Source organism: Anabrus simplex, chromosome 6 (genome assembly GCF_040414725.1).
Source record: "Anabrus simplex isolate iqAnaSimp1 chromosome 6, ASM4041472v1, whole genome shotgun sequence".
NCBI lineage: Eukaryota > Metazoa > Arthropoda > Insecta > Orthoptera > Tettigoniidae > Anabrus > Anabrus simplex.
Genome location: NC_090270.1, coordinates 257,119,303 through 257,146,720, shown reverse-complemented (window position 1 = coordinate 257,146,720; position 27,418 = coordinate 257,119,303). Strand labels below are relative to the sequence as shown.

Genomic DNA, 27,418 nt, shown 5'->3' with positions numbered 1-27,418 from the left:
TATTCCCTTACTAAGCCCTGTAGTGCATGTATACTAACATCTTTCTCCTATTTGCCCTCTCTGCTGGCCTCAGCTCCCCAGCTATTTGCCCCTGTATGGTGCTCGTGAGGTGGATGGTCTGGTACGTCTAAATTGTCTTAATGTTGTGTAGTGATAACACGGGGGAAGGAACAGGGATATCATACTGATTGAAAGACTTAATTGATGGTTGCTTCCTGCTTTTTGATTAGCAATTAACATATTGGGCAGCCACTTGTTACTTAAGCATTATTAATTAAAAATTGAGATACTTGAGTCTGTGTGATATTTTCTGCTTTTCCTTTCTCACTCTTGTAATATTTGTTCATTACCACAATAAAATTATTGGTTATCCTGGTTTATCGTACAAGTACTGTAGTGTACCTTTTAGCTGTAATGTATCCCATTGCATCCTGTAGACTTTGACAAAGAAACTCCTGATTTCCTGCTAGCGTAAACATTAAAATGTTCACAAAGTAGATCATTTGCTTCCTTCCGTTTGGTGTGTTTACCATGTAGCCAAGCTATTCCTTATCATATCAGTCATTTTGAGAGAAAATTACATCCTCAAGTTATGAATTGTTTTGAATGTTTCTTGGTGTTTTTTTAGGATCAAAAGTAATATTCTCTACTTTGGTTATAAACATTTTCAAAAGTGTGGATATAACTATATAAAGTTTGTTAATTTTTATTCTTAAAATGTTTAATATACTACAACTAATTCACATAATATATGAAAAAGATACTTGAGAATTGCATGTGTATGTGTTGTATGAGGAACTTGGTAAGGTAAGTAAGTAATTCACAACCAATTTGTCAAGTCATCAAAAAACTCTTAAATACCCAAATCTGTAAAGAGAGTTGGATTGTGAGAAGGTAGTTGTAAGCTTTTGGAATATGGATAGAGTCTTAGAGAAGGAGTACAACATGAAAGTAAATAAATCAAAGAAAAAGGTAATGGAAAGCATTTGAATAAAGTCAGGTGATGCTGGAAATATTAGAGTGTATGAATATTGTTTCTTGAATAGTGCACAGAATAAATAACAATGATAAAAAAGAAGACATAAAATGCAGACTAGCATTAGCAATGATCAGGGTCCTTAAAAATAAAATCATTATTCAAAGAGGTAGTAAGTTTTTCTATCGACTGAATTTATTAAATCACTATTTGCAGTTATTTGCAAGTTCTCTCATGTCTTGAATTTTCTACTGCACAAAGTTTGTACTCATGAACATAATAGAATATACAACACACTTTCACATCAATCTGCTTATCTCCAACACAGCCTCTACAGTGCAGCCTCATTCCTCATTCCTTGAGCAGTTAACTTCACAGCTTGCTGTAATTCCTGTAATCAAGACCTTATTACTCACTACTGGATCACTCCTAAATGAATTCAAACTTGCTTGTGGCTGACTCAAGACAAGACTGACTCATGTTTGCCAGCTCCGCTCTTTATATAGACCAGCAGGAGATGCTCGCATTTTCCATTTCCAGATCATTCTGGGTGCCTTCTCCATTGTTAATCAACTTCCAGCTTCTACAGAGCTTCCTTGTTATGAACCTCAACTGTTTGCTGCTGGTATTTTTAATTCACTGCTCGCCCCACACACATTATCACTGCTGCAACTTTCTTTCGTTTACAAAAATCAATTCCTGCTAGGCCATCGGATGATGTAGGTATTGAATCTCATAGGGAATTTATATTTGCTACATTAATTTATGTAAATAAGACAGTCTTTCGTAGTACATTGGCACTGCCTGTGGCCCCAAGTATCCTACACAGTGGCCTCTACTACATGCACTAGCCATGTGTTTTGGTAGTTGTGCTAGTTACAAACTCATGAGCCCAAACTGGCACAGTGGGGCGAAAGGGCGAAACGCTGGCAACCAAGAACGAGTTAGCTGGAAAATTTATAATATCCAGTAATGGACCATTTATGTTGGAATTATGAATTTATTCATTCAGGACAAATATATCAGGTTCCCTGTGGGAATCAATATTTATAGTTACTGACGAGTCGTATATTTCACAGAAAATCAAACCCCAATCTTTGGTAGATATGTTATTTTGGAAACGTTTACTGAGCAGAGGAAGGGGAATTGACAAATAATTTCTACCCAGTAGTATCTAACGTATCCACATTATCTCAAACCAATGAGTAGTTAATTTTCAGATGCCTCTCTTTTCAGTGAGGTTAATGGGGAATTCCACCCATCAGCCTTGCCTTTGTAGGGTGCCATTGTGAGATGAAAGAGAAAGGCAAGGCACACTAGTTATGACAGCCAAACAGCGCAGTAGGCCCTCTGGAAAGTGGGTGAGTTGCATACTGCAGGGAAATTACAGTATGTAGGAGAGTGAAAATTAAAATGGTATATTCGTAATAATTTGAAGTAAATAATATTGAACAAATTGCAACCCCATTAAGATGAACACAAGCGTAACAATTCAAAAACATAAAAGGCAAAATGAAAACAAAACACAGTTACTTACCATGAGGGCAGTAGCATAAAGTACAACACATGGAGGGCCCAAAACATGCAGGATAAAGGACTGGATCTTAAAATTAACATTTGAAAGGTTGCCAGGTCAATATTACTAGTTACTAAATAAGAAGTAAGATTAAATAATTTTTCTTAATAAATTAAATATGAAATTCATAATATTTATGTACAGTTAAAAATATATATATTTTAAAAAACAAAAGGCAAAAAAAAAATTAAAACATGAAACAATATTTCATAATGAATTTTAAATTGGGATAAATGAAGCTGATATCAACATAGGCTTCTTCAAATAATCAAATATTGGAAGACTTAAAACTCATATCGTTAAATAATATTGTAATTGAAATTTGCTACACTACCTACAGAAATAATTACAAGTCACACGCAAAGTCACACACACAAAGAAGATTGTAGCTCTAACCCCAAATAAAAATTACACAAATTAATGGAACAAGATAAATTACAATAAAATTATGGCAGAAAGCAATCCCAACTAAATCAAGTATATCAGGGGAAAAATAATATAAACACTCCACACTTAATAACAGAACACGGAAGCACACAACAGAAGTTAGCCGTTACCGACGCCAAGCCATCATCTCCTAATAGTTATCAAAGCCACCAAAATTAAAATGTGTCCATCAGATAAGATGAGATGACACATTACATGATAATCAACAAAGCAAGGACCCCAGGCAATGGGTAGTATGTGACAAGAAAACGTTAAGAGAATGGCATATCGTCGTTGCTGGGACAAAACCTCCTATGTGATGATATTTTTGGAGATATACTGATCCGCAGCACATACATCATGAAGAGCGAGAATGCCTTGACAATATTCACACAATATTGCACCTTAGATGACAGAACCTTACCAGCCAAAGTTGGAAGCTAAAATATTTCACATAGGAGGTTTCGTCCTGGCAATGACGATATGTTAAATTAAATGTCGACCAGCAAATTTCAATTTTTCACAGACTCAACCTTACTAAAAAACATATTATTATTATTATTATTATTATTATTATTATTATTATTATTATTATTATTATTATTATTATTATTACTCCCATTAGTGATAGTACAAAAATTACATTTGATTTTGTTAAACAGTACGCCAACAGCTTAGATAATTTAGAATGGAGGGGGCTTCGGATAACGCTAAGATGCGTACATGAGGTGTCATTTAATTAACGTCCCGAACAATGCAAATAACGATCCCATACAAATAGTCAGCCAGCAAACACAACAGCAACACAGTTAGAGGGCAAATCCAAACAACGAAGAAAAATTATTATTATTACTATTATTATTGCAAAAAATGAGTTGACAACCAGGAACGACAACATAATAAGTTAAACAACTCTCACAAAATACAACCTCATAGACACATAACTAGCGATTCCAAATTCCCACATAATTTAGTTATATTTATGAATTTAGTCCATCACCCATACACGAAAATTTTGTTTACTAATGTTTATACGATTGTCTAACAGACGTTGCCAAAAGGGTGCGTTATGATGTTGGTCAAATCCACGATAAGATCACTCGCTATTAATCCATGGCTGTACGAGATCACCAGAATTAGTTATAATTTCCAGTACTTACTTGAGTGGGGTGTCTAATATTAGAACTTACAACACACTATAACTTTCCATGCCGGTAAACGGTTAACACTCACACGAAGTTTACTTCCTACATTAGTAATTTAAAAATAGGTTGGAGCACACAAAGTTATACACAAAAGAACAAAGGGCATAGCCCTAGCTTTCTTTCAGATTAACCCGGCGTGTCCCGTTGCATCTTCCACACACTCCAAGATGTCTTCTTACGAGTACCGGGAAAAGCAGCCATGCTGGACGATGGCACTCAAGTTACTGCTTTCTCGCTCACAGAGAAGGCGGAAGTCAGATAGCTCCCGGCATTCAGAGCTCTCACCATGCAAGCGCGTCACTATCGATCGACAATCGAGCGAATCAGAAAGATCCAGCAAAGACGTAATAATCGGAGATACAGTTTTTTAATGAAATATGCATGGTAGATTTCACCAATAGACGATAGTTCCAAACAATAGGCGATAAATGTTAGATAACTTTTCAATACACAAGTAGACATGCCAAATGAATAAATATTAGATGTTTTCATGTTACACAAATAAGAATGTGAGTTTCTGACATTAAAAAAAGAAAGAATCAAGTTATGCACCAAGTCTTTAGACAGGCAGCATAGGCTTAAATAGGCAAATTTTAAAACAAATGTCCTTTTGTTCTCTCATTTGCCAAAACGTGCTTATCTATGTGTAACTTTTTCATATGGCAACCTGGTAAAAAGAGGCATTCACATCAGCATTAATGGACTGTAGTGTGCTACTATAATAGTTATTTAAATGCATAGTTATAACTGTTGAACTTCGTGTTGTTACTACATCACAAAATGGAACATCATGCAAAAATTTCTCTCGTGTCAGTAACAAAGCAAGTAATTTGCCGGTCATTGGATGGAAATGAGAGGACTCTAATAAAGACACTGCTAATTTGAAAAGATGTTGACAGGGGAATTCCCCCTCCTACTAGTCCAAGACACCAATGCTCCCAAAACATCCATTGAACAAGTAAACACGGCTAAAGTCAAGATTGCTTTGAAGCAGATGAGGCCAGGAAAAGCCACTGGGTTAAACAAGCTTGCATCAGAGCCAAGGTGCTCACAATGAAGAGATGCTGCAGTCTAGTGAACATAACAAGGTCATTGAAATGGCACCAACCGACTGGCAATGGAGCATCATGATATTCATCTTCAAGCAGAAGGAAATAATTGCTGAGACATCTTTCTTCATCCATTTGCCTATAAAATCTTGTCAAAAAGCACTTCAGAATTTCATTGAACCTGTTGTTGATCTGCAAATTGGTAAATATTTAAGCCAGCTTCTGTAACAGCTGCCCCTGTAGTGTACAGATCTTTTCACTGAAAAGAAAGTCATCAAAATCTGATCTTGTAATAATGTTATTGGGTTTACATCCCACTAACTACTTTTACAGTTTTTTGGAGACGCCAGTGTGCCGGAATTTAGTCCTGCAGGAGTTCATCTTACGTGCCACTAAATCTACCGGCACGAGGCTGACGTATTTGCGTACCTTCAAATACTACCGGACCGAACCAGGATCGAACCTGCCAAGTTGAGGTCAGAAGGTCACCGCCTCAACCATCTGAGTCACTAAGCGCGGCAAATCTCATCTCATCTCACCAAACCATTTGGATGGACTTCTGTTGATTTCAAGAAGGCATATGACTCAATCAACCAATCCATTCTTCTAGATGGGGGGGGTATTCCCTAGATCCTTTGAAATTAAGACTGGGATTTGTCAGGACGATGGGCTCTCATTCATTCTGTTCAACTATTGTATTTTCATGTAGAGGTCATCGTATGTAGTGAAACAAACTACCCAATAATGTTTTTAGACTGGGCATTGAATCTATAGCAGTGAAAATAAACTGCCTTGGTTTTGCATTAATTTTGAGAATTTTTGGGGAGAGAATTTCTCTGAAAATTGTGAAAGTAGTTAGTGGACATAAAACCAAGCAGAGATAATTTCCTTTAATTCATCAAAGAAATAAGCCCTGAAATATAGGACTAAAGGCATAAAAACAGCTTTTCACCTCTGCAAACGTGCTTATCATCCAGGTCGAACTCATGGCAGATTGAATGTTCCTACTACACCACAGTAGTATGCCCCGAAGCTCTGTATACTCTTGAATGCTTGGCTCTCGCTCACCTTGATGCAATAGATAGGATCCTAATAAAAGAAAGATCCTGGCCCATGTCAAAATTCTGAGGACGAATATTACTTGAGGTCAAATGTAGGGTGTACCTTAAATTTGAAAAACTCCCACTTGTTATGAGGAAGCGTCATCTTGTATTTTAACTGTCATCTTTCTCGAATGCCAAACTCTAGACTATCATGCAAGGTGGTCTGAAAAGCGAAGAATTTTCTCCATCAAGGTGGAAGAGTACTGGAAATCAAGAAGGGTTGACAAATGTTAATTATGGTTCTAAATGACCAAAAAATTAATAATGCTTTTTCTAATTTTCTAGTTGTTGGCTTATTAGATTTTGCCTAACTTGGCACAGTTCAATAGTTCAATTTTTCTTTTACCATAATTTAAAATTATCGTACCACCTGGCTACTAACGATTGAATGTGCATTGAAAATTTTGTGATTGTGTTCTGAAGCAAACCACACCTGGGCGACTGAAGTGGGACATTGATGATGATGATCTGAAGCAGTCACAGTTTTAATGGCATGAGATCTTCCTTAAGTGATATTCCATTCCCTTTCAGTTTCCTTTTGTTTGTACATTCTGCTTCTGGTTTGACGTAAATCTTGTGATGGTAGGGCATGGCTTATCAAATGTTTCCCTGTGATTCCTGTCAGTGTGTAATTTGTATCATATTTAGAAAGAGGGAAACGAGGAAAGGACCAAGCATTAGAATAAACACAATGTGAAGGAAGAAGGGGCAACTCAAAGAGACATGGTTGAACATGAAAACATGAAAGGACAAGACAGTCTCAAACACTTACTCCCTCTTCTGACGCTGACCTGTCATTGTATGTACCTTGTTATGCGATTGTCATTTGCTTGTTCCTTTCCAGTAATTAATTTTTATTGTGTTTTACATTCATAGTAACTTAGAAATTAAAAATATTTTCCCCTGAACATCATTTGTCATAGACAGAATAGCTAACTGATACAAGTTGATAAACTTTGGATTTTGGTAAAGTCGATTATGGATTTATTCTTTAAGTCAGAACTAGACCTGGTAGATATTGTATTCTTTGCAGAAGTGAACAAGACTTGACTTCCTTGTTTCCTAACTCTGGTGTGCATTTTGCTGTTTTAAGTTGTTAGAGATGCATCTATGCTTTACAAGAAACTGGCTAGAAGTAACAAACTAATGTTATGTTCAGGTGTTTGACATTGGTAAAGGAGAGAACACTCCCATCACTGGCCTTGAGTTCCACCTTGTTCCAAACACAGATATGTACTTCGTGCTGGTGACAACACCCAAGAGGCTGTACCAGTTCATTGGCTATGTCTCCAATGCTGATGAGAAGCCTCTTCTGCAACAGATCTTCAATGTGTATCTCACAGTGCCAGGTGAGAACTTTGAACTCTTGTAACTTGTTTGATACTTACAAAGCATAGCATTCTATAAGGCATTCCTAGTCATATATAGGATGTTTGAGGAGGAATAGTAATATTTTGGGAAACAGTAGTATGTACTATTTTAAGTACTGATGTTCATGTAAACATATGTCCAATGTCTAATGCGTGTGGAATTACTACTGTGTGTATGGTACGTATAAAAACAACCTAATTATTGTAGATAAATGAGGTAATCCACCTAATCATTATTTATTATTATTATTATTATTATTATTGTTCTTTTACGGCCGCATTGGATCACTGTAGTCAGTTTCTGTCCAGTCTTCTATGATGTTTTATGGTTTTTTCTTTTATCTTTTTCCAGTATTTCTTCATTCTATCTGATCTTCGTTGTCGTTCTTCTTCTGAAACTACCCTTTTAGTTGTATATCTTTTATCACATTTTGGTAGGAATCTAATTTACTATTCTTCAATTTATTTACTTTGATTTATTCTTTAAATCCTCCAGTGTTATGTCTAATTCTTTCACGTCTTCTTTTATTTCTTTTATCCAGACAGGTTTTTGTTCTTGTTTCCAAGGCTTTTCCAAAATTCTGCGTATTAACCTGTCTTGAGGTGTTCTCAGCAGATGACCAAAGAATGATATTCTCTTCATTATGAAATCTGTTATAGGTTCTATTTCCTGATATACTGCTGCATTTGGGATGATATGCCATTCTCATCTTTTTGGTACTTCTTATTAATGCATACTCTTACTATTCTTCTTTCTATTTTGAAAATTTTGTCTACGTTATTCTTTTGTTTTAATTTAAGTAATGTTTCACTTCCATACGTTATTTCAGGTTGGACTACAGTCTTATGTTTCAATTTTGTACTTATTGACAAGTTATTTGTATTTCTGGTTACTTTTTGGGCTCTGGATAATTTATTTGTTCTCTCTGTCCAAGAAATATTTCTACAATGATTTATTGTCATCAATAAGAAACAGGAAAATGATAACCTTTAATAAGAACAACCTTACAAAAATTATTTATACATATTTCACTTTGTTTAAAGGTCCTTCGGTGCATAATTCTTTTGATCAACATTGTAAATAATGATATAGTGTTGAAAGCATGTACTTTTACATGCTGTAATTCAATCATATATAAAACACTGTACATTGAGAAGTTATTCTAATTAAAAATCTTTCAGTCAAATTAAAATTTTACTTTTAAGGAAAATTAATGAAAAATTAAAATTTCAGTCCAGTTTTCATTTTTGTTTTCAATTTTAATTCAATTTTTATTTTGAATGAATTACCGTACCAGCCAACATTCTGATGGTGAAAATATTTTCGACCAACGGGGCTCGAACTGGCTAATCACAGTGTCAGACCATGCCTTAACGATCATGGCCACCGTGCAGGCTATGAAAACACAAATAGGCATGGACAATCTCCACATCTTCACATAGCTGTCTTCAAATAGGTAGGCTTTCTGCTCACTAATCTCAGAGATGGATAATAGAAAAATTAATATTAATTATTCACTACAGTTGAATATGACTTTCTTAAATTTATCTTCCAAATAAGCTTGGCTCATTATTACTGGTATTTTTTAATTTTTACTTTATTATTATTACTATTTAGCGTATGACATTAAAAATAAAAACACACAATCACAAATTAAATATACAATACACTATGTAGGTTACAATTTCACTATCAAGCTCTGCAGATAGTCTATACAAGAAGGATTTGGGTCAAAGAAAGTCTTCTGGGTTACCCTGATAAGCACTTAGGGGTCACTGTTCCACTATATGATGAACTGTTTGCTTAGGGGCACTGCAGCTACATTCCAGGGAGGGGAGTTTGCCCCATTTATAGAGGAAGTCAGCGCACTTTCCATGACCTGTCCTGATATGATTGAGGGTTGTCCAGGTTTTGCGAGGTAGGTCAAATCCTTTTGGTATTCTTGTAATACAGGGGAAATTCTGATACTCAGCTGGAGCCGTGGAAGTCCATTCTTGAATCCCATCCTGCTGCAGATTGAATTTGTCAGCCAGGATTTTGGCAGTCCTTATTGGTGGATTTCCGGACTGAAGTCTGTTGTTCAAGGCGTTGGGTATATCTCCATGAATTGGCAGATTGGAATTCCTTGACAGCTTCTGGTACTCACACAGCAAAGCATTCTTTCTCCGTAGGTGAGGTGGAGGAATACGGCTCAAAACTGGTAACCAAGAAGTGGGGGTAGATTTTATGGTTCCCGATACAATGCGCAAAGTATGATTTAGCTGTATGTCAACCAGTTTTGTGTAACAGCTGTTCAGCCAGACTGGAGAGTAATATTCTGCAGGTGAGAAGACAAGGGCAAGTACTGAAGTTCGTAAGGTCGAAGCAGAAGAACCGCAGGTGGTGCCACACAGTGTGTGGATGATATTGTTCCGTGACTGGAGTTTAGCTTTTGTCATCTTCAGATGTTCCTTGAAGGACAGTGTTCTGTCAAGGTTTACTCCGAGGTATTTTGGGTGTCTTTTGTGAGAAAGTCTAGTGTTCTGGAATTTGACATTAAGTTCACGGTGGGCCAGTTTGTTGTTGAGATGGAAACATGATATTAGGGGTACCGCAGCTACATTCCAGGGAGGGAAATTTGCCCCATTTATAGAGGAAGTCAGCGCACTTTCCATGGTCTATCCTGATACGATTGATATTGGTATTATGGAAACATGAGATTCCAGTTTTACTCAAACTTGGCCTAAGTCTCCACTTACAAAAGTACTGATCTAAGGTGGCGAGATCAGCTGTCGGCGTATCTTCGGTGTTCTCCTTAGATTTGCCCTGCATTGCGAATGCACAGTCATCTGCGTAGCCAAATGCTTTGGAGGCTGTTTTTGGTAAGTCTGATATATAGGATAAGTTAAACAGCAGAGGTGCAAGTACCGATCCTTGAAGAAGTTCGTTATTAAGGATCCTTTCCCTACTTGTCTTGTTTCCCAAAATGACACAAAACCTCCTGTCTATAAGCATGTTTTCGATGAGCTTTGCGATTTTCTTGCTAGGTATTACTCGAAGCAGTTTGTAGATGAGTCTTGTCTCCATACTGTATCGTATGCTGCAGTAAGGTCCACGAACACTACTGAGGTTTTTAGTTGATTTTAAAAACCAGCTTCAATTTGTGTAGTCAGAGAGAAAACCTCGTCTGTGCAACTTTGATTTGGGCGAAAGCCCGCTTGTTCAATGGGTAGATGGTCAAGGACTACTAAGCCAATTCTGTTGTAAAGAAGTCTCTCCAGTAATTTGTAAACCACACTCAGAAGAACCACACTCAGAAGTGCAATTGGATGGTAGCTTTGAGGATTTTTACAAGATTTCATGGCGATGATCTTTGTCTGTTTCAGAAGTCGAGGGATGGACCCTGTTTCTAAGATACTGGAGTAGAACTTTGCTAACCAGATAATTGCATACTTCCCAGCATGCACTAAAAATTCTGAGTAAATGCCATCAAAACCAGGGGCTTTTCCTGATTTCACATCTTTTAAAGCCGTAGCAACTTCCTCTCGAGAGAATGGACAAGAAAATCTGCTGCCCTCAAGACTGTCTGTTTTCAAGGCTCTGATTTCCCTTTTGATTGCAGTGGTATGGTCGTGATCTTTTGGAGCATTTCAACTTGACACGATATGAGATGCAACTTTGTTGGGATTTATGGGAATAGTGTCTCAAGCTACTTGGTTCCCATCTCCTAATTTCCTTAACAAGGACAATGCCTTCCTGCTTGAATGTTTGAAGTCGAGGTTTTCAACTGTTTCTATCCATTTCTGTTGGCGAGCAGTGTCCATGCTGTGTGATAGTTGATCACCTGTGTTCTTGTCTCCAGTTGTTTGGAATTCTTGATACAGTTCTTCACTGGCTTCGCTCCATCGAGGAATATATTCCTTTCGAATACCCCTAGGTATAAACTTCTTTGCTGTGCTTATTACGGCACCTGTGAATCTCTCATGGTTGTCACTTGTTGGGGGAATCCATCCCAATACCTTATCAAGCCGTTCAGTAAAGGCAGGCCAATTTGCCTTTTGGAAGTTCCAGCATGGATGAGGAGTAGTTGAAACAATAGGGACTTTTATTCTGATCTCTATTACAACTGGCCGGTCCTGGCTATGAGGAAACTGGAGAGAACTTTTCGCATAACTGGTAGGGGAGTGCAGTTGTTAGTAGACACAAAACACAAATCGGGATTAGACTCTCATCCCCATGCTGCTGATCTAAAAGTGCAGAGATCTTTAGCATCATACATAAGATGGAAGTTGTGATCCTCAGCCCATGAAACCAAAGATTCCCCGTTCTCAACCCTAGAAGTGTATCTCCATTGTTCATGATGACTGTTAAAATCCCCTGAGGTAGACAGCTGGGTGTGGTTGGTGTTGGAGAACACTAGGGGGCCATTGCTCAGCTGGAGGTTTATACACATTAGTGACTGTAATGTCTTCTATTCTGGTGATCACAGAGTGGATGTTTCAAGCAGTACTTGTAGTGCACAGCGAGGCATTTTCAACAGCGTGTCTTACATATGTTGCGACCCCGTATGCATGATGGAATGTAGCTCCTAAAAGATCATAGCCCCAGGAATTTTTCCTCTAGAGTACAGTTTATCTTCATCTGCTGCACGAGTTTCCTGGATAACAATCAAGTCAATATTTTTATCGAGGGATATTCTTGATAGTAGCTTGCCCTTAGCTCGACTCGTTCCTTCTATGTTGAGATGGAGAATTTTGATCATTGGTCCTAGATTTCTACATTAGCAGGCCCTTAGAATGACAATTTATATTAGATTTTGTCATTGTGATGAGTGTTAAGCCAGGAGATCACTAGGATTATCTGGCTGTCGAATGCTGACGTTCAGTTTGGTAATGGAAAAATATTTTCCAACTACCTGAGCAGGGGCACCACGGGCAGGAATCAGCTTCACCCCCTATTTTTACTGATTAGTATATAAGTGAGTGGCATAATATGTGAGATACATTGACCCTTTTTTTCTTTTTCACAAAGTTGAGTCTCAGTTTGAATCTTGGCCAGTGGATATGAAATACTAGAATTGAAAAATTAGTTCAAATTTCACGTAAAGCTGGAGGGCATGTGGCTATGATGATGATATCAAGTGACATAGAACTACAAGCTAGAGTTTGTAGGCTACTTCAATGCGGTTCATGTTGAGAATGTATTCCGTAAGATTTTGACTTTGTTATGAAATGCTGAGGCTTGAGCTTAATGGGGGAGGTAAACTTTTTGTCAGCTTCCATTTAGTAAAACTAACTTTTTTATAGCTCAGCAACCTCAAATACAATTTCAATAAAAATTTTCATGTTTAACACGTGTAAATTAATTACCATTCATTAGATAAAAATTGCGTAATAATTTCTTTGTAGGTAAATGAGGTTTGTATGGTAAATATGAAACTGTATTTTGATTTGATACCATTTAGGCCGCCCGTGTATCAATTTTGATGTTCTGTTTTTCACTACCAGTTGGCAGGAAATGTAGAACTTCTTTTGAGTGAGATGTTGCAGAGTTTTTTATTATTGTTTTTTCAGTAAGTACCAAATATGACACCAGAGATTTTTTTTACATGCGCTCATTGTGTGTCGTGGAGTGTCAAATAAACTATTTTCTGCTCTTCAAAAAAACAGACTACTCTGCCAGGTTTGAACTTGCAGTCTTGGGATTCGGAGGCCGACACTCTCACTAAACTATTACAGTTCATTGATAATTCAATTCTAATTATTTGTGTCAAAGAACGGAACCAAGAGCATATGGTTTATGCAAACAAAATGTACTACCGTGCTATATTTCATGTAAATATATTGAGTAGTTTTTGAAGTATGACAACCACGTGTGGAAGTGAAAGTTACGGAAAATGAGCAAGAATATATGAGAGAGTGGGTCGTGGCAAGAGCAAGTGATATACTTCCATGGGGTTCATTTCGAGAATGTACTGTATTTATTCAGTAAAATTTTGATGACTTTGTTATGAAATGCTGAGGACCGACATTAATGGAGGCGGTACACTTTTTTGTCAGCTTCCATTTAGTCATTTTAGGCCTAGTTATTTTATAGGCATATCTTTTGGAATAGTGGCGATAATGAATCTTTGTTTCACTACACTAAATTTTCTAAATCCTGGGATTGATGAAGAGAGAGCCTATCTATTTGAAGACAACAGTGTATGAGGATGTGGAGATTGTCCTTGTCGTGTTGTGTTTCAATGTTTGACCTTGTCTCCTATTTTTGTTTCTCCCTCTTCCCACACTGATCTGCCAGTGTGTTCGTCCTATTATATGTGTTCTTTTTTAATTCACCTCTCTCTTTCTCTCTGACTTGATTCAACACTTCTTTGTTCCTTTCCGATACCTTTATATACAGGGTGTATCTGTGGTGATGTTACAAACTTTCAGGGATGATGGAGGACAGCAAATGGTTCAGTTTGACTTGATCGTTTCCGGAATATGATTCCTTATCTCAAATTTACCGCCTTCCATCATCCCTGAAAGTTTGTAACATCATCGTGGATACACCCCGTGTACCTATATCTTAAAAGAAAAAAAATAATTGAAGAATGATTGTTTTACCCGTAAAGGTGTACCTCTCCACGTAACAAGAAAAATAAGCTGTTCCTAAAAATATTTATAGTAGTTGTAACAAAGACAAGGGTCTTGTAATTTTGGTACACATTTTGTTTTGTTCATGTTTCAGAAAGGTTTTTGGAGATTCCAAGCAATCTTAGGTACTCAAAGCTGGAATTCAACTACCAGACTCCAAGAGGACTTCCAAAGACCATTGCTTGGTTGATAGAGCCTGGTATCTACTATGGACAGGTTTGACTTTATAAGATATGTTTACTTGACATTAGGAAATTCTGAGTGACTGTAACAATGCTTCCACTTGCTTGGCTTCTTTGTTTGCTTTTGTTCTTTTCTGACCTGTAGTTACTTCTGTTTTTTCCAGTTGGTTTTAGCTGGGTGTGACTTGTGTATTTTTATTTTCCTGTTGTACATAGCTCTTTCCTTCACCTGACACAATGGGTGCCATTCAGTGCAGATAAATTTATTCAATTTCAAATTTCCCCTTCCAAATTTAAAGGCCATAGACTACGATTTTATTATTTTTATCCATTGTTTTTGTAGTTGGAGTCTTACTTAACGGTAAGAGATTGTGCAGTTGGGGCATGAAAGCCAATGACAACAAAATGCAAATATATGTGGGATTTTTAAAATGAAAAGTCATGTCCAGCAGTTCAGATTCCACAACAAACTGGAGGTCCTTTGTCTATTTATTTACATAAAACTACAAGCTTGCTTTTCTTTTTAATCCCAATGGAACTTGTTCTTTTTTTTAGCATGTGGATGTGTGTTTCTTCAGCATTTTAATCCATGGCTTGGTCGGTATGATGACCTGATTAAATTGAATCATGTCAGTATTTCCGGGCTTGTAGGCTGTGGTCCAGGAGCATGTGATGTTCCCAATGTTTCACTGAACACTGCGTTCGGCATTATCAAGGGTTCCGACTGACTTCGATAACTGCAAAGCTCACAGTAGAATGGAGTGGTGTTTCAATTCCACCTCATTATATAGTGCAGGCTACGGTGCGCTGCTCGCCTATTGTTCCGCCATGTTGGAGGGGCACTCGCTGATTGGCTGTTCTTTGGCCAATGATTGAAGCTTGAAGGAGCCCGATGTATGTCGACCTGCATTGGTGGAGACAGGAAATTGATCACCCGTTGCTTTTCGCTAGTCTGCCGTGGCCTTCATGTCTTCAAGGATTTAAAGCTTTCAGGACTGAAAACCAGGCTGTGTTTACCCGTTCAGTTTCCTCCTATTTGTACAGCATCTGAATAGTATTAACACCCATATTCAGTTCACTATGGAGACAATAAAAGAAGGAAAACTCCCTTTCCTCGATGTTCTGGTAATGACAGCCGATTTAAACTTGGGACACACAGTGTACTGCAAGCCAACCTACACAGTCCGCTATTGTCAGAAGACATCCAACCACCACCCACGACAGTACGGAGTGATTAAGACGCTAGTTGACCGTGCAAGTAGAATTTGTCAACCTCAGGACTTAAACGAGGAACTCAGCTACCTCAGTATGGCCCTACTCGCTAACGGTTACAGCTGTAAAGATATCCAGCGAGCACTCCAACCCAGGTGTCAAACAACCAGTGAGAAAGAAGAGGAGCAGCCAGCAGCTAAAGCCTTTCTGTCGTACATTGGGAAGACAACTGACTGAATAGGGAGGCTACTGGAGTCTCGTGGGGTTATTTATTTATTTCGTGTCAGAGTGTTGAAAAAACTTAAAATATAAATAAGGTATTATAAACAAAGTAAATTTTATGTCACAAAACATGTTTCACACAAAGTCTGCCCAGAAATGGGCAACAGAAATTCCCTCTTCATTGGCTTGAATCAAGTCTTGAAGTGTACAACGAACAGGGTGGGACTGACAGTCATACAAGTGTTGGGTAGTTTATTGCTACCCACAATCGCAGAAGTCTGACTGATCTTTCAAATAACCCCCTCTTTTTTTTAGGTTATCCTTGGATTTACCTACTCCACTCCTAAAATGATTCAGTGCCTTCCAAGTTGTCCATTCCAAATGATGACCAGGGCGTGGAGATTCAGAAGGCACCATCCAGTCAGAAAGATGCTCCATTTTTGTTCGCCACATATCACAGCGTGCTGTTCTTGTTGGTTTATCCAGAGCCTTGGAGACATTAAGGAAACTTTTCCTGGACTTCGGTCTTGTGGGTGGAGGTCGATGTCTAAATAACGGGTGGTTGCTTGTGAGATCCACCTTCGACCTCTCTTGCCTTGCAAACACTTTTCGCCGAATGTCTGGAGGAGAAATACCAGCCAAGCAGTAGAGTTTGTCAGTGGGAGTAGGTTTCAGACACCCAGTTACTATTCTACATGTTTCATTAAGGGCTGCATCCACCCGCTTTGTATGGGCTGACCTGAACGAGACAGGACATACATACTCAGCTGTGGTGTTGGCTACTGAATGCATGATTCAAAGGAGTGTATCGATTCATGCAAGTGTCAGAGTGAATCGATTCACAGGAATGGCGAGCTCACGGCACACGATTCAGCTTACTCCCAGCGGATAGTGCTGAGTGGCGCACTCGCTGGACGTTGACGGGGAGCCGAGCTTGCGCTGCAGCGAGACAGTGAATCATGGCACATCGAGAGAATCGTGAATGAGCGCGGCTCAGTGAGAGACAAGATACACATGGCTCCTTATTGGCTCACTGGACACTGGCGGAGAGCCGAGCTACCGGTGCAGCAAGACATACAGTGAGCCATGGCACACCGAAAGAATCGTGAATGAGCATGGCTCAGTGAGACATAAGATACACACGGCTCCTTATCGGCTCACTGGACACTGGCAGAGAGCCGAGCTTCCGCTGCAGCGAGACATACAGTGAGCCATGGTACACTGAAAGTATCGTATGCTATAATGGACTCTCTAGCTCAGCTCATTTGAAAATAATACCCATTTGCATTCACTGTCCTCTTCTTACAGGGAGGTTTAAATAATAGATGGATTTATTTGCAGTGTTAAAAAGGTAGTCAAAACATAATTCTGAAGTAGCTAGTAAGTAGGTAGGCTATTAGGTTATGCTATTTATTAGTTTAATGAATCTTGTTAGAATTATAACTTAGTTGACATTTGACAATTAAACTTGACTCTAGTCTGCCCTATGTCTATGAGTCATGCTCATGACCACTCAAAAGTACCTGTTTTATATTGGGAAGAACGGCTCAGTATTCTCTCAGTTCATATGTCACATCCGTTGCACAAGACTTCAATCATATGTGGACAGATGCAGTAACTTAACCAACAGTATGTTGAATCAGAAAACCAGTGGGCTACTGTACATCTCGGGTAGCCTATAAAAAATATGATGATTTTAAAAAATCCTCAGCTGATAGAAAAATACATATTTTCAAAAATGACTGAGCGAGTTGTCGTGCGGTTAGTATCGCGTAGCTATGCGCTTGCATTCGGGGGATGGTGGGTTCGAATCCCACCGTTGGCAGCCGTTGAGATGGTTTTCCGTAGTTTCACCATTTTCATACCTGGAAATGCTGGGACTGTACCTTAATTCAGGCCATGGCTGCTACCTTCCTAATCCTAACCTTTCCCACCCTGCGTCGCCGGAAACCTTCAATGTATTAGAGTGACTAGCATTTTTTTCTAAGAAAGGAGTTCGTAGTATGAAGACCAGATGGCAGCTGCGAGCACTGAATGCTGTTGCTGCTGTCTTACCAGCACATACTACACAAATGCAGTAGGAGCGGTGACTGATGTGCCATGAATCGGATCACTGTATCTATTCAGTAACGTGAACGGAATAAAATGAATCGATTCAGTAAAATGAATCAAATGTCCCATCACTACTCAGCTGCAGAGAAACTCAGAGCAATAGCTGAGGTTCTTAACAAAGTTGGATGGGCTCCCCATTTGCTTGAGCCAAGTTTACGGAGGATGTTATTTCGGGCTGAGACTTTCTGTCCAGAGTTAACACATTGTTTCTTGTAAGTTAAGGTCCGGTCTAAGGTGACACCCAAGTACCTTGGTGCAAAACAATGCTTCAGTTGCTTACCCTCCCACTTCACGCACAGCTGTCTAGTAGCTTCTTGATTTCGAAGATGAAATGCACACACCTGGGTCTTAGTTGGGTTTTGCAGTAGCTGGTTCTTCTGATAGTACACTGAAAGTTCCTTAAGTGCATTTGAGAACTGCATTTCAGTGGTTTGAAAGTCGTCGCAATGGACCGCTAAAGCCAGGTCATCAGCATAAATGAAGCTTCTTGTATAGGAAGACCTTGGCTGGTCATTTGTGTAGATGTTAAAAAGGATTGGCGAGAGGGCACTGCGTACATTCCGGTGATCCCTCCACCTACTGTACTTTCCTTGAAACTCAACAAAGAACCAGCGATTCTGCAGGAGAGTTTCAACAATCTTCGTGAAACCTTAGTCTATGGTGAAGTGATAGAGATTGGTGATCAAAGTTCAATGATGCACTGTGTCGTACGCTGCTGTAAGGTCCACGAATACCACTCCTGTGATTTTACGTCTTTCAAACCCATCCTCTATGTGCTGAGTTAAATTGAGCACCTGTGAAGTGCAGTTCCTTTCGGATCTAAAGCCTGCCTCTTCTGGAATAGGATGTTGATTCACTTTAGAAGTGAGGCGCTCAAGTAGGATCCTCTCAAATATCTTATATAGGTGGCAAAGTAATGATATTTGACTGTAGCTCTTAGGATCTAATGGATCCTTATGTGGTTTCAAAATAGCTATCACTCGAGACTTCCTCCACACCTTAGGTATCTGTTTACTCTGCAGGCAATTGACCATATATAGGTCAACAAAGAAAATCCAGGAAATACTTAGGTCTGCTAAAGACAAGCGCCATCCTCTTTCCACAGCAGGTGTCTACAAGATCCCGTGCAGCTGCAACCAGGTATACATAAGCACTACAAAGCGCAGCATCGGCACATGACTGAAGGAGCTTAACAGACATAGCCAGCTGGGACAAACAGAAAGGTCATCAGTCGCTGAACACTCGCTGCTAGCAGGCCATGACATACAGTACAGCAACACCATAATACTGTAAACTACTGTATATTATCATGCCTGGCTACAAAGAGAAGACAAAGTTTTAAAAAGTTTTAGGGTGTCCAGCCCCGCAGTGTAGGGGCAACGCATCTGCCTGTCACCCGGTGGCCCCGGGTTCGATTCCCGGTTGGGTCAGGGTTTTTAAATTGTAATTTATTAATATCCCTAGTCTGGGGACTGGGTCTTTGTGTCGTCTTTAACATTCCTTTCCTCACATTCAACACTCTACACTTCCTCCATTCCAATTACACGCAGGTTCGTATCACATGGTGCAAGTAGGGGCAAAATATCTCTATAGGTTGATGCTCCGAACAAATAGTATTTTTTAAAAAAGTTTTAGGATCCACCTTATTTAGTACTATACAATTTGTTATGTAGATGCAATTACAACATGTTATGTTTATTCAGAACTTGTTTCGACGCTATACTGCGTCATCATCAGCTGAACACAGGCATTGGAAAACTAGCAATCATATAAATATTATCAACATCAACATTATCACAAATTAAAATATTATAATATTACAGTTAAAATGAATATATATAAAGATATACAGTAAAACCTTGTTAATTTGAAGTCATTGGGACTAAAAAATCGGACTTCGAATTACGTGATTTCGAATTAACCGCCAATTCGTAATTCAGAAGTGCCAACCCTTGCCGCGTTACAAAATATTCTAAGGCCCGTTACTGCATGCAGTTAACCTTGATTCACAGTTTAAACCTTTCAACCGGGCGAGTTGGCCGTGCGCGTAGAGGCGCGCGGCTGTGAGCTTGCATCCGGGAGATAGTAGGTTCGAATCCCACTATCGGCAGCCCTGAAGATGGTTTTCCATGGTTTCCCATTTTCACACCAGGCAAATGCTGGGGCTGTACCTTAATTAAGGCCACGGCTGCTTCCTTCTAACTCCTAGGCGTTTCCTATCCCATCGTCGCCATAAGACCTATCTGTGTCGGTGCGACGTAAAGCCCCTAGCAAAAAAAAAAAAAAAAAAAAAAAAAAAAAACCTTTCAGATGCCATGAAAAAAACCTATTTCCAAAATCTATCCAAAGAAGTGCATTTAGAATATTCAAATAATGTATAGTACGCAAATCTTTTCTTGATCCCTGAGCTTCATAGTGCTGAATGGGAACTTGGGATCAAGAAAAGGTTTGCGTACTATACTTGGATAACTCACTGACAAACATAACCTCTCGCAATGAAAGAAAGAAAGAAAGAAAGAAAAAGCAAGTGCTTTATTTATTGGATTACTGTACTGTATGCATTTCATATGCCCTGTACTTGGCATTTTAGATGCCCTGTACTTGCACAGAAAGTAACCGATGCCCTTAAAACATCGTGGCTAATCGAACTTTCCTATGACGAATGGGGAAGTCTCTCGCTTCCTTCTGCATGACAACACAATACAGTCACTCTATCCTTGTACAATTTCCCACCATGGCACTTCTCTCGTAGGTACTTCAGAAATGTAAACACTTGCCACGTCACAAAGTATTCTAAGACCCATTAAAGCATGCAATCACCTTGATTCATAGTTTAAACCTTTCAAATGCCATGGAAAAAGCTATTTCCGAAATGTATCCAACAAGGTGCATTTACAATGTTCAAATAATGCACTTGGATAATCACTGACAAACATAACCTCACGCAATGAAAGAAAAAAAAATCACATGATTCAAAGACGAGGGTAAACTATGCTGGTTCCTCTGTGCAAATGCATTATTTTCTTGGATTACTCTACCGTTTGCATTTTTAGATGCGTTGTACTTTCACGGAAAGTGCCCGATGCCCTTAAAACATAGTGGCTTATCGAACTTTCCTATAACGAAGGGAGTAATTCTCTCGCTTCCGTGTGCAATGCAGCATAGTACAATGACCCCCACCCCTTGTACGATTACCTGGCTGGCACTTTCTCCTTTAAAACCATAAGACCGTTTGGGCTCGGCATTAAAAGAAAGCAATGCAGTTTCATCGGCAATGACAGTATTGTTCGTCAACTGTCGGCATCGCCAGGTTTGCGGATTCTGTTTCTCCGCACATTGCCTGCTGCGTGATATTACAGCATTCCTTAAAACGTTGTATACAAAAGAATTCTGTTTTCACTCGAACTTAGCAATTATGAAGCACACCGTAGACACACCAAAGTGTGTGGAAGTGCAGAAAGCTACCCTTGCACGCAACCATGCATGTTCCGGAAGACTCATTCCATAATGACGCGGATATATTTTGAATTTAAATTACTCTGTAACATACTATTGTTTTAAAATGCAAAGGCAGTTTCGAATTAAAAGTCTGAATTTCGGTAATGAGCCTGACATTGCACTTCGAATTACGAATTATACGTATTTCGAATTAAACAATGTAAATAACATGCAAAAGCGTATCTCATGTTTCCGGGAATGAGAGCTTCTTCGAATTAGGCAAGATTTTGAATTATCGAGGTTCTGCTGTAACGTTTGTCCTTCCTTTCTCAACAAGTCGAAGACTTGCGGGTCTGTTGTACCAAATTATTAAAACCATATGCGATCAGGTTCCCTATAACTGTTGTAATTTTAAGGTGAATTCAAATTAAAATTCACACACAAAGTTGTTAAAATAGTTCCGTTCATAAAACTCTTTATGCTTAATTAAATACACTTCGCAATTCTGCATATAGTGCTATCATAAAAACAGATTCCATGAACTTATGCAGTGTCCTTTTTGACAGTGTTGTTCAGTAAAGCGAGGCTGATGAGGTGGGAACGTACATAAAGTCTTTAAGCTATTAACAAGAACTACATTTCCCAGTTCAAATGCAGACCTGTGAATAATAAGAAATGTAATAATTATGTCACAGAGGGAAGGCAAGGTATAAGATCGTGTCCAATACCGTAATGTTTATATGACTCACCTCAGAAGGTCGTTGACTGAGCAAAGCGTAATGAAGCACTATGAGCAGTGGTGTGATTGAGTTCAAGTGCCCACCCTTGGTTGGGACAGGAGAGGAGGAATAGGGGTAAGTGGGAGGAGAGACTGAGGAGCGGCAGCGTGAGGGGGATCTGGGGGGCGTAGTGGAAGAAAGGAATAATGAGCAAAACTATTACGCATAGCACAAAAATCCGAACTATTGACTGGAACCTGTATGTTTAAAAAAAAAAATAATGCGATAAGAAAATCAAATAGAACTTTGATTTTTTGGAAATCTCATTTAAGTTAAGATTTGGATTGAAGTATTGATCCATTCTGTACAAGCAAACTTCCCTTACCTAAAATCTCCAGGATCTCAATGTCTTACTCTATAGTTGTGAATTAATGTTTTAGTTCATGTATGTGCTGGCCTACAGCGGAAAACTTATTATACTTTAATGCGTTAACATATTCTGTATATCTGATTTTGAAGTTGTGTCCTGTGTGACCCAGATACGTGCAACCACAATTATTACATCGAAACCTATATACACCCGATTTGGAATAAGGATCGGATCTACTGATCGAGGTTGAATTATGCAATACTTCAGTATTACTATTATCGGTACGAAATGAAACCTTGAAATTATGCTTTTTGAAAATATTAGTAAACCTGTATATATATCCTTATTAAAAGTAACTGTTGCAAAAGCCTTTTGACTAAGTTTATCCTTAAGTAACGTGATTCGTGAGCGATACTTAACCTTGTTGATTATACGTTTGATAGTCTTCTTTAAAGCCATTAGCCTTAGATATTGAACGGATGATATACAACTCCTTGTTCAAATTAGCCTTTGTCATGGGAATCCTAAAAGCTAGTTCTACCAGGCACAAAGAGTTTTATGAACAAACTATTTTAATAACTTTGTGTGTGAATTTCAATTTGAATTCACCTAAAAATTACAATAATTATAGCGAACCTGATCGCAAATGGTTTTAATAATTTGGTACAACAGACCCGCAAGTCTTCGACTTCTTGAGAAAGAAAGGACAAACACTATATCTTTTTAAATACATATTCATTTTAGTTGTAATATTATAAGATTTTAATTTGTGATAATGTTGATGTTGATAATATTTATATGATTGCCAGTTTTCCAATGCCTCTGTCAGCTGATGATGATGCGGTATAGCGTCGAAACTAGTTCTGAATAAACATAATATATTGTAATTACATCTACACAACAAATTGTATAGTATTGAATAAGGTGGCCCCTAAAACTATTAAAAGCTTTGTAATCTCAGTTCAATACGGATAAAATGAAATTTATTATTTTAAATATATACAAAGGGAAGTCATTGAAATCCTGAAGCAAGTCAAGAGCTTCAACTGTAAAGAGCAATCTGAACGGGTAAACAAAGCCTGGTTTCCAGTCCTGAAAGCCTTAAATCCTGGAGGACACGATGGCCGCAGCAGACCAGAAAAAAACAGGTGATCAGTTGCCTGTCTCCGCTAAGGCACGTCGACGTACATTGAGCTCCTTCATGCTTCAATCATTGGCCAGAGAACAGCCAATCAGCGACCGCCCCTCCAGTATGGCAGAACAATAGGCAAACAGTGCACCGTATCCTGCACTATATAATGAGGTGGAATTGCAACACCACTTCATTCCACTGTGAGCTTCACAACTATCGAAGTCAGTCAGAGCCCTTGATAATGCTGAAAGTAGTCTTCGGTGAAACGTTGGAACCATCAAATGCTCCTGGGCCACGGCCTAAAAGCGCGGAAAATACTGACATGATTAGTAACGCCGACTGTGAAAGCCTCAATTGCTATATGAATTGTGTAACTTTCTTGTATAACATATTGTGGCGTTTAGTCATTGATTGTGTTTTCTTTTTGAGTGCTCAGGAAAAATGTTGGAACATCCAACTTGGTTTTTCATTTGTATATCATTCATAATTTTGTCCAGTGAAATCACTGCTTCCATTGTTATCCATAGTTTTGTTTATTATTACTAACAATCTTGTTTTGAAATTTCTTTCCTCAGTAAAATTTCATTCTCTTATATAATTTAGAGATTTTTAATGTTTTCTTCTGTAACTGTACTTAGCATTTCAGTTTCCTGTATCAGCTATTATATATATCTTTTCATTAAGAAGTTGAAGATGAGTTATATTTAAATGTGTTTTATTTTATTTTCAGCTGGATACCACTGGCAGTGAGACGGAGACTGTGATCATCAACACCCAGCTACTGCAGTACCCTTCTCCAGTTCCACCTCTTGCTTTCGTGCTTACGGACTTCCACGCTCTGCTTTTGTACCCTGACCATGTCAAGGGGATCTCTCTCCTCAACCATGAACTTGTTTTCGAGGACTATTATAATGAGGTACATCCATTAGTTATTAATATGTATATGTTAAAAGATAATCAAGTGCGTAATGGAGAATATATACCAGTGCCGACTCATCAAGTTAAGTAAAGGAGGGACACACCTGAAATATTTCTGTAAAATTGAACAATCATGCCTTGCCAAAACTCGCCTTGTCATTTCATTTTGTGTAGACTAATTCTCTCCTGTTATTAGCTTAAGCAAACTTCTCTCTTATATTATTATTGAAGTCTGGAATGAAATGCTTCTTCTTCTTCTTCTTCTTCTTCTTCTTCTTCGTCTTCGTCTTCGACTTCGTCTTCGACTTCGTCTTCGTCTTCTTCTTCTTCTTCTTCTTGGATACTATTGCCAGTGCATTCAGTCTCATTCCCCATGCAATTTCTGACGAATGTTTTTATCCTTTTCAAGGTAAATAAAAATCGTTTGGGTTTTCAGTCATCATTGGGATGGTAGCTATGATCTTCAACACCATTAAACACTCTGAGAATGTTTACAACATATTAGGGTAGAATTCTGATTATATGAGATAATGATGGCGCCTCAGATATTACAGATGGCTGCAGCCATTTTGGATAATGAACCTTCATACCAATTTATATAATACAGTATCACTGTAAAGCCTCCTTTTATACGTAGTAGTAGTAGTAGTAGTAGTAGTAGTAGTGAATCTACAGAAATGGAACTTCCCGATCGATACGGCCTTTTGTGACTGTGGTGAACTTCAGACAACTGAACACCTGCTATGTTGTCCCTTGTGTCCATCAAACTGCACAATGAGAGACTTAGTGCTGGCCAATCCAAATGCCCTTGAAGTGGCCAAATTTTGGGCCGATTCGGTGTGACATCTGTATGACATATATTGTTGTAGATCTTTTAGTTGTATATATTTGTGTATATAGTTTGTTTCTTTTAAATGTAGTACTATTCTGTTGTACTTCTGATTTGAATAAAGAAAGTAGTAGTAGTGGTAATAGTAGTGGTGGTAGTAGTAGTCGTCCATAGACTGTTTTGATGTAGCACTCCATGCCACCCTATCATGTGCTAATCTTTTCATTTCTACATAACTACTACATCCTACATCTGTTCTGATGTGCTTGTCATATTCATATCTTGGTCTACCTCTACCATTCTTACCGCCTCACTTCCCTCAAAAACCAATTGCACAAGTCCTGGGTGTCTTAAGATGGGTCCTATCTTCTATCTCTTCTTCTTGTCAAATTTAGCTAAATATATCTTCTTTCACCAGTTCAATTCAGAAGAGCCTATTATGTTCTTTTTTCACAGTCACATCTAAAAAATTCAAGGAATTGTCTTTCTCTTCTTCTACCGTAAATTTTATATTATGTTCTAATGAATTTAAAAATTGTAATGTAATATTACTGTTATTTAGGTGTTTATCTATTACCATAGAACCTCGATAATTTGAAATCGCTTAATTCAAAATGCCACCTAATTCAAAGAATCGTTCCCAGAAACATGCATGTTATTTAAATTGTTTAATTTGAAATACGGATAATTCGTAATTCGAAAAACGTCTGTCCCAGATTGAAATTCAGACTTTTAATTCGAAATTGTCCTTCATTTTGTTAAGAATAATATTTTATGGTGTAATTTGAATTTAAAATTCTCCGCATCATGATACGTGTTCCGGAACATGCAGAGGTATCTTTCCAAACTTTGAGTTTGGTGTGCCTACAGCGTACTTTATAGTTGCCAAGTTCTAGTGAAATCATAGTTCTTTTGTATCCTTGTAATTACTCATTTTACTGTTTTAGTGTGCAGTTATAAACTTTGAAGTTATTATATTTATAAGAATTTATAACTGTGTTTTAGTTTATTGTTATAGTATTTTAGTTTAGGGCATGTGTGTTCCTTTTTCGTGTTGCGAGATGGCTAAGCGTCAATATTCTTCGAAGACACTGAGCGAGAAAATGAAAATTATAAGGGAGGTCGACAAAGGACAAAAAATGAAAACTGAAATAGCTAAGGACTTTGGAATTCCTGTGTCCACTCTTTCAATGTTTTTAAAAAATCGTGAGAGTATAGAAGCTCAAGAAATGCAGGGTGCAAATACAGCAAAGTGAATATGCATTTGAAGAGCTAAACACTCTGATTTGGAAGTACAGTTATCGATTGGTTTCGGCATGTTCGGGCAAACAATATCCCTATTGATGGCGATATTATTAAGGGAAAGGCGAATGAATTGGCACTAAATTTGGAGCTTGAGTTTCAGTGTTCAAACGGGTGGCTTCAGCGTTTTAAGGAACAGCACAACATCATGTGGCACGCAGTGTGCGGAGAAGCAGAATCAGTGAACGCTGGTGATGCAGACAGTTGGCGAGAAAGCGTGGCTCACATAATCAATTCATATGCACCAAACAATATCTTCAATGCCGATAAGATGGGATTGTTTTTTAATACCGAGCCCAAACGGACTTATGGTTTTAAAGGAGAGAAGTGCCATGGTTGGAAATCTTACAGGGATAGGGTCACAGTCTTTCTGTGTTGCAATGCAGACGGAAGCCAGAGACTTCCTCCCCTCATCACAGGCAAGTTCGAGATGCCACGATGTTTTAAGGCCATCAGGCACTTTCCGGGCAGATACAAGTCGTCTAAAAATTCCTGGATAACAGGCAAAATTTTTGAGGTGTGGCTGGTATCCATTGAGCGCAAAATGGCATGCCAGGAGAGAAAAATACTTCTGTAGTTGGATCGGTGCACTGCACACAAACGTAATTTAATTTTAAAACACGTGCATCTTGTTTTTCTGCTGGCCAACACTACGATCA

General features: G+C 38.4%; 1 protein-coding gene across 3 annotated transcripts in view; it reads left to right on the top strand.

Moving 5' to 3' along the window:
• The window catches only part of dor (vacuolar protein sorting-associated protein 18 dor), a 291,400-nt gene that overhangs the window by 68,783 nt on the left and 195,199 nt on the right, over nt 1-27,418 (top strand). For all 3 annotated transcript variants that reach the window (XM_067149280.2, XM_067149279.2, XM_067149281.2), the window contains 3 exons: nt 7,495-7,684; nt 14,418-14,539; nt 24,441-24,626. In XM_067149280.2, coding sequence (XP_067005381.2) covers nt 7,495-7,684; nt 14,418-14,539; nt 24,441-24,626 — 498 coding nt within the window. The remainder of the gene's footprint in view (nt 1-7,494; nt 7,685-14,417; nt 14,540-24,440; nt 24,627-27,418) is intronic.